This window comes from Botryllus schlosseri, chromosome 10 (assembly GCF_051294905.1).
Source record: "Botryllus schlosseri isolate E-star chromosome 10, Bs_hap1, whole genome shotgun sequence".
NCBI lineage: Eukaryota > Metazoa > Chordata > Ascidiacea > Stolidobranchia > Styelidae > Botryllus > Botryllus schlosseri.
Window position 1 is genome coordinate 4,954,844 of NC_137245.1, and position 9,072 is coordinate 4,963,915.

Below are 9,072 nucleotides of genomic sequence, written 5' to 3' on the forward strand. Positions count from 1 at the left end.
ACAAAAATAGGAAATCCTTTTCACCCGGTTGGGAGCGGTGAATGTAAACAATGTTACCTTATGAGGCACGTAAGACCGTATTTCAAGAATACCGGGCAGATTTTGGAACTTATGACATTATGCCATGACTATTTAAAAGAAGCTTGTAGTATGCACAAAGGACTAGATCAAAACACCGAAAGAGATAAAGGACATATAGTGCTTTATGTGTTATATCCAGAAGCGATAATAACCGCCATAGCTCTCCTGTTGCAACAATATCGGGGGGCAAAAAACATGCGAACATTTTGTTTTACGAGATGTCGGATGGACGCAGAATTTGAGTTCCTATTTGGGGGAAATCTAGAACAATGGAGATTTACATACGGGTCCACGAGCACGTTTGGTTATGTGGGAGGCGTTTTTATTCTACCGATTGATCAAGTGCCGGAATCAACCTTTGAAAACTCGTTAAAAAAAGAGGGAGACAAACAAATAGTCAAAAAAACCAATTCGGAAACTACATTGATGTTTGATATTGAGTCTTCAACCAGTAGAGACAGTAGGTTTCCAAACAGACTAGAGGCTCCGACCCGAATGGTAGCTTTACGAAGAACCAGTGTAGACGGACCCCATGCTGCCTCTAGTGGTAATATGGGCTGATTTTAAAATAAGCTACTATTAGTTTGATCTATAAATTGTCTTCAGAAACACGTTAGAAACGTAATATTTATGATGGGATAGGTTGATCTGGACTTTTAGGGCTAGCCTATTAGATAAGCCATGATAACTGAATTATGAAGGGCTGACTGGTGGTGGTTTAGGACAAACTTATCAATTCGGCACCACTACCAAAAGTCAAACTTAACGGGAAAAGCATAGAAGCCGGTTATAGTAAAAACTTGAGATTAGCAAAAGTTGAAACTATATACCTGTATTTTACGATATATATATATATATACTCAGTTATTAATACAGTTTCCCTTTTTATTAAAAGATTCCGATACATTGATCAATCGCTGGGATTGTTCCCACTACCACCTCCCCTAGAATAACAACCCGGGGACTATGAGAACTTGAATACTTGAATGCAAGAACGACCTATCTTTATTGCAAAAACTTTTTAAATTCGAGAAGAACTTGTTATTGTCGATTATGAAGAATTGTACGGTGTTTGTTTCCTATAATATTGAATGTTATGTACGTATTTTCGGCTGCAATTTTCGTGTAAAAATTTAGTCTGTAACGGCCCCAGACCACCTATCCTATCACAAATCACCTCGTGTTCATTTTAAAACGTTTTGCTAATCGAATTATATTTTCTAAACGCTGACGAAGGCGTAATTATTTTTATTTCGCTTGTAAGTTACGCTCTGCCAAAATCTCTTAGTATGATCCTCATACCAATTTGCTGCTATTTAAGTTATTGCTGATTATTATAATATTTTTCCGATTATGTAAATTCTTTATTGCACTGTACATAATTTGCGTAATAATGGACTTAACCTCTAGTTGTTTATCCAGTACTTGATTATGTAATAGTTTTGAAAAGTAACATTTTGCAAATTACTCACATTCCTGTCTCATGGCACCCTTCTTCTGATAGTCTATGTGAGACGTAGTTGTGTAATATTTAATATGAAAAACTCTGTATAAATGACCATTGAATTGAGTAGTTTGTCATTCAGAGATACTCGTGTCTAAATATTTTCTATGGAAGGGAAGGCAGAGATGATGAGTAATATTACTTTTCCTGGTCCTGTTTCAATTGATATGTTTTATAACTTTCCCCACCAAAAAAATCCAAAAAAAATAATAAAATGTCGGAATATGTTCATAAATCATAAAAATTGATAAAAAATGATTGTCGAAACCAAATGACAAAATCCATATACTAAAAAAATCCTCATAAGGAAAAAAAATTATATAAATATAAACCAGAAAATAGAAAATTACAAAATAATTAAATCCCTTGTGGGGGGGGGAGAGATTTATTGACTAATAAGTATTGGGTGATTAATGAATTGATAAATGTCTTAACGAGTATGGAGTATACTTTATAAGCTATGAGTGAAAAGTAAAAGTAATTGCATGAGTCTTGAGAATTGTCATATCCTGAAAATGGTAAATTGTGCGAAATTTCCATTTGTTTGAAAAAAGGTGAATATGTCGATGCAGGAAGGAAAAAAAGAATGTTAGATTTTGATTATATTGAAAGTTACGATCCATCAAATTGGTGTCTTTTGTACGATGTATATGACGAGTTGGATCTATTGAATCTTAAAGAATATGACAGCAAGTATGGAATATACCAGTTAAAAGAAAGAGTATGGGAACTGCTTACGGACCGAGTTGATTGGGTTAAACAAACAGACAATGGCCTAGAAGAGGCGGCCCTAGATGAGGAATTAACCGAAGAAATTCTTGATAAATTCAATCATGTGGTAGAAGAGATATTTGAAATAAGAGCGAAGGAATACACCTCTTTGGGGAGAAGAGTCATGTTGTATGAATTATTTAGAGGACTTGTGATGAAACTTACAAACACTAATATAACAAAGGATGTGTACCAGGAGAGAGAAATTTGTAAAGATCCACCACATACGGAACATTGGAATTGTCAAAATAATTTGGGAATAAAAGGTTATTCAAGTTCAATACATTGGCGAACAAAAAGGATAAGGCGTATAGAAATACATCCTTATCCCTACGAAGGGGAAAGTGTGAACATTGACTCTATAATACCGGAACAATTATGAGTAATGACAACGAATGTAAATAAGGTTTTGACTTACAAAAGACCTTTTTCAAAGGAGTAAAGTAACAAAGTGGATTATCTAATTCATAAGTAAAATGAACCGAGTGGAACTACTAGTATTATGGCTGGGCATGTGTTATGCTATTTATCCGGAAACAATCGAACAAAAAAAGTGTACAACCAATGAAAGACGAACTATGTTATACCCGGAATGCATGCAAGGAAGCAATTTGGTACTTTGGTGTGACCATTCGAGTTATACAAGAATTCCGGATCCTGATAAGATATATCTTGCAAAATCTTGTCGGAATACAGTAAAGATATTCATCAACGATAGCTGCTTACGGGAAATAACCAAAGAACAATTGGAAAAATATAAAGACATAGAGGTGTTGCATTGTGGTTGGAATAAAATCCAAATACTACAAGGAGGTGTCTTCTACAAAAATGAAAAGCTCAGGGAGATAAACTTGATGCGAAATTACATCACACGAATTGAAAAGGAAAGCTTTTCAGGCTTACAACAACTAGAAAGTTTGTACTTAAGCAGCAATTTGCTAATAGAGGTGGAAGGATCGATATTTTCCAGCATGGAAAACCTAAAAAGACTATATTTGGATAATAATGTCATAAAGAGACTAAAGAACGGGACATTCATTCATTTGCGTCGTTTAAGAATACTGGATTTATCAAGAAACGCAATAAACGTTATAGAAGAAGGGGCGTTCCAAGGACTGAGGAAACTGGAAACGCTACACTTGGATGAAAATAGACTGGTTGAGTTTGATATGATAATGCTCGAATCTTTGTGTAATATAGAGAGATTAACGTTGCACTATAATAACTTACAATATTTTTCTCTGTCTTCCAATATCTCGTTCAAATATCTACATACTATTGATCTTAGTTATAATCACGTTCAATTTCTTAGTGATTCTCTACGGAGAAAATTGCCATATTTGAAGGTTTTAAAATTAAACGGATATAATAATGGAACGTCTACCAAAAGACCCTATGTCCGTAAACAATCAAGGTTATATTATGATGAAATGAAAAGTCTTTCTAATCATGTGACTATACATTCAAAATGTACTTGGGCCGCTAGTGTTTGGCTAGTTATTATTAAACTAATGTAAAATGCTTAAGTATATGTATTGTAATATTGTAAAATGGCAATATGTAACTGACCTTATATATTTTGTATAAAGGATTTACTAAAAGGTATCAAAATGTGTTTGGGATTGCGTTGTGATGATCCGGAAATGCAACATTCAATATGGATACCCCAAAAAGAAACACTAATAGATAAAGGATTAAAGTCGCTGAAGTTTCTGTTGACAACATATACATTAACGGATCACTTATGTGATATAATGTACGACGAATTAAATCCACGACTACAATATTGGAAACAAAAGTATGGTCTCATTACATGTAACAATCATTGGCCTGGAAAACATCTGATCGAAGATGAGTGGGAAGAAATTTATGCCGGAAGCATTTACCCTGAAAAACCTATACAAATGGCGTTTGCAGAAATCTGCATAAACTGGGTAACAATTTTGAAAAGAGTAAATCCTGAAATGAGGGAATTTCTAAAAAAAGGAGACTCTGAAAGAGATCTCATAATGTGGATAATCTTTCCGGAAGTTCAAATCTACTCGTGGGCGAAGACGCATGAAATAACCATAAAAGAAGCTGACTGTAGGTTTATGGCTCTGAAAGTAACTGCCTGAAACTTGATATGTCAACGTTAATATATACAGAAACTACTTTTGAAAAGACAATTAGGTTTTAAATAAATATGAAGACTAAAGAACCCAGGAAAAGAAGAAATCTATTCAATCTTGCTCGATGTGGAATAATATCAAGTGAACGAAAATGTATAAAGTTTCTGCGATCACGGCAACTCCTTGTTCAAAAGGCAACATGTTTTAAATGTGGACAACAAATGAATGAAGAAAAATGCAAAAGAACTATGGATGGATATAGATGGAGGTGTCCGGTTTCAAAGTGCCGGACTACCACGTCTATAAGGAAGAGATCACTATTCGAAGGAAGCAAAATAAGACTCACCCAACTTGTAATGATGATTTATCTTTGGACCATAGATGTATCTCAACGACAAATAGCTTTTGAAGCAAACGTCAGCAAGAGAACAATGGTGAATTGGACCAAGAAACTTCGTAAGATATGCTCTGGGGAGATGGAAAGAAGAGGTACCCTAATAGGGGGAATATCACAAGGTAAATCACATGTAATTCAAATTGATGAGACGTTTGTGGCCAAAAGAAAATTTAATCGTGGAAGAATAATACGCCAACGCTGGGTTTTGGCTGGAATAGATATGAAAACGCGAGAAATGTTTGCAGAATTGGTACCTGAAGAAGGAAGAAAAACCTCTGTATTATCAGAAATAATTATGAAACACGTAAAAGAGGGATCCACTATATGGACTGATTCATTTGCCAGTTACCGCAAGTTGGAAAGCCTGGGAATGAATTATAAACATTCAATGGTAAATCATGATCGCGAATTTGTCACCACAGAAGGCATAAATACACAATTGATCGAGGTGTCTTGGAATTTTTTTAAAGCTGCTATTAGAAGACTGAATGGGGTATCAAGATCACTTATTCCCCATTACTTACAGGAGTGGCTCTGGAAAAGAAGGGTGGCCTTGGAGGAAAGGTTTCAACTATTTTTGGAGATAGTTGCTCGTGATCCTAACTTTAGGTCATTGGAACATTGAAACAATGTTGTCACTATGATCAGTATCATTCGATGTAAGTGCCAATCAGAAATTGAATCTTTTGGGAAACAATATAGGCGTAGATGAGTATACTTGTGTTATAATCCACATGTTTATAAAGCTATGAAGTGTTTCTATTTAAGTACATATATGAGTGAGAATTATAGAATAAGCATATTATTTTGTTATTGTGTCACAGTGGGATAATGTATTTATATGAAATAAGGAGTCATAATGCGACTATTTTTCAAAACCTGCTGACACAACTGGATGAGGTTGAACTAACAAAAAAACCTAAATGTCTCAGCGTCCTGATGAATGTGCTCAAGTCTTTTTTTGAAAAGGAACAAAATTGGTATAAGAGACCGAAAGCATGTGATGGTGATGAATCTTGTGCTTGGACGTCAGAAGAAGACACAGACAATGATTCAAGCCCAGATGAATTATATGAAACAGACTCCGAAGACTCCCAAGATTCTGCCATAGTGAAAAATTCATCTCAACAACAACGTGTAATAGTATGGAAAGAGCAGACGATACAGCCTGATGAAAATTCATGGACTATAATTACGGAAACACTATTGGGAGTAATCAGAAGAATACCACCCTCAGGAATAAGGCGAGTAGTATATGAAGTCATACGAGGATTAGTGATGAAATATACCAGAATTTGGATATGCATAACTAATCTTGATTATGTGGGAAGTGCCAACTCCAAATGGTCATGGCATAGCCAAAAGAATTTGGGGGTAAAAGGATATTTGGCATTGGATTATGAAACAACTACTATGGAAGGATATATATATATTTGCTCAAAAAGAGTGAATAGAGAAACTGAGTCGATGAGACAATATCTGGAAAATTTTTATCATCTTGCTCATAATACACATTATTAATTAGTAGGTTAAAACGCCTAAGCTATGGAATTAATGGAATCAATGTTAATTGTGAAAGTGATAAAATCCGTTATTAATGGGATAAATTTAAGATTGTGTAAAATTGAAATTCGATACATTAAAACTATTGTTATTAACATGTTTTTGTTACATGAAATTTTAATGGTCTTTGTTTTTCATTTAAGAACAGAAGGTTTATGTGTTAATACTAGAATATTGGATTGGTACGATTGTATTTAACCATTTTGATTGGTATTATTGATTGCCTGTTCTGTCAAAAGCCATTATACCAAGAAGCAATCGAATTGAAACTATGGGCATTCTGATGAAAAGAGATCGTGATCCTCCTGGACATAGTTGCATTTATATTCCACCTGGAGATCACCGGGTTGAGAATTACAGACTTGCAACGTTCAAACATTTTTCGAAAGAAACTCCTGTGATACCGAGTTATCTAGCCGCTGCTGGTTTCTATTGGACAGGATTTCAAGATAGAGTAAGATGTTACTGCTGTGGCGTATCTGTGGAAAAATGGGTCACTGGAGATGATGCTTTTGATGACAAGTGGCATAAATCTACTTGTGACATGATGACCGGACAACATGGTTATAACTTGCCTATTTCAAATTGTTCCAGGAGGCTCCTTTTTGAACAAATTAGGTGCCACCTTAACCTTACTACAAGAAGTCAGCAAACTAATCGGAATGTGCAAAGACCGACTATCAAAGAGGAAAAATGTCCCTTACCTCAGACCGTGTTTGCGAACATTTGTGACCAAGAACATGAGACTTCATTGCGATCAGCAAATTTGAGAAGTGAAATAGAGAGAAGAAGAACCTTTGACAAATGGCCTTCCTATCCTACTCCATACTTGGTGGGGGAATTGGCAAAACAGGGATTTTTCTACCTAGGAAACCTTGACAGAACGCAGTGTTTTTCATGCTCAGGAGTACTGAGAAATTGGGCACCCACTGATAATGTCCTTGAAGAACATAAAAAACATTTTACAAAATGCAAAATGGCAAATAACGAGTATGCGGGAAACATGTCCTTGACAGACTCCGAGAGAAATCAGGCAGATGATGAACTTAAAATAAAAATTGAAAGGTTAACTGCTAATAGGGGAGAACCTCCGGATCCATCGCCAGAAGAACAACTCCAGTTGGTGGAAAGATTCCCTTGCCTTTACCCGATAAATTTGCATATGACATCGTTACAGCAAAGAATATCTTCGTTTAATGAAAAATGGCCCAGGGTCCTCGCAACAGCGGAACAATTGGCTAAAGCGGGTATGTATTATCTCGGGGGTTCGGACAGAGCGAAATGCTTTTACTGCAATGGAGGATTACAAAACTGGAACTACAATGATGAGCCGTGGACAGAACACGCAAAGTGGTTCCCTGGTTGCGAATATGTTTTGCAAATGAAAGGTATTGATTTCGTTTTACGACTAAGAGATGAACATCCCAATCTCAATCGACCATCGATAAGAAATGCAATATGTCTTGATGCGCCACGAGAGGAGATACGAAGGAACCATAATCGACCAAGGTTATCTGGACAATACATAAACAGGATGCAACTGGAAGACATGGGATTTACGAGAGATCAAATAGAAGGAACTATAAATAGACAGACTAATGATCATTTCTCTACTGATGATATAATTCAGGACTTACTGGAGACAGTAAATACAATTACCGCCAGTCCAACGAAAACAACACAACAACAAGGCGATAGCATATCTGAAAATAATCACGAAGTGAACAACAACAAAGAAACGAAAGAAGCGGCAGTTGCAGAAACAATGTCGGTGGGTGAAATCGCGCAAAGTTTGAAAGAAATACAAGAGGTAGTTCTTTGCAAAAATTGCAAGAGGAACAAAAGTGAAGTTACTTTTGTACCTTGTGGACATTTATGTAGTTGTGAAAAGTGTGCAACAAATACCGAAAGATGCAACATTTGTGGTGAAACAATACTTGAAAAGATAAAGGTGTATAGAGCTTGATGGAGCAGGCAGGACTATTGTTTTGTGGCATGAATGCTCTAGATGCATATGTATAATGCATGATGTTACTGGTTGCTTTTGCGCGTATGAATCAATTATTCGTGAAATTGAACATATGATTTTAAAGTACTTTATTCTGTATTAAGATGACTAGAGTATTAGAGAATTGGGAAATTACGCTAGCCAAGAAACAAATTAATGAATACTATGATGAATTTGAACAGGAATACCATCATCAAAATTTTGAGATATGGAAAAATACCCCAAAGGAAAAATTCAAACAATTAGATGGATAGATGGCAAAGATGGGCTATGACAAGACCCAATGACATTGTCGGAATGCTGACGCTGTATGTTGACAAAGTTTACGGAAGTGCCTTATCTCCGCAAGGCAAGGCTATGGGGTATCATGCTGCTATTAAAGAACATAATCGGATTGCAATTATTACGTTGGGAAACTATAAAGAAGCCAAGTTTCTTTGGTACCAGCACATTGTTCGTATGCATCCCAGGAAGGATAACTTTTCAACACAATGGATAAAAGAATGTTTGTAAAATGATCAACTGATTTGCCTCGAATTTTCTGCTACATAAATAGATGTATAAAATATTTTGTTATTTTAAGGACTAAATATTATGTATAATATGACATCTAGAATTAAAAACGGTAATTTATGAA

General features: G+C 35.5%; 1 protein-coding gene across 1 annotated transcript; it reads left to right on the plus strand.

Moving 5' to 3' along the window:
- The first annotated feature begins 6,698 nt into the window (after positions 1 to 6,698).
- Positions 6,699 to 8,456, plus strand: LOC145448707 (baculoviral IAP repeat-containing protein 7-B-like). Its single transcript, XM_080327173.1, has one exon. It carries the CDS (start codon positions 6,699 to 6,701, stop codon positions 8,391 to 8,393), a length of 1,695 nt encoding a protein of 564 aa, XP_080183299.1. The 3' UTR covers positions 8,394 to 8,456.
- The last annotated feature ends 616 nt before the right edge of the window (positions 8,457 to 9,072 follow it).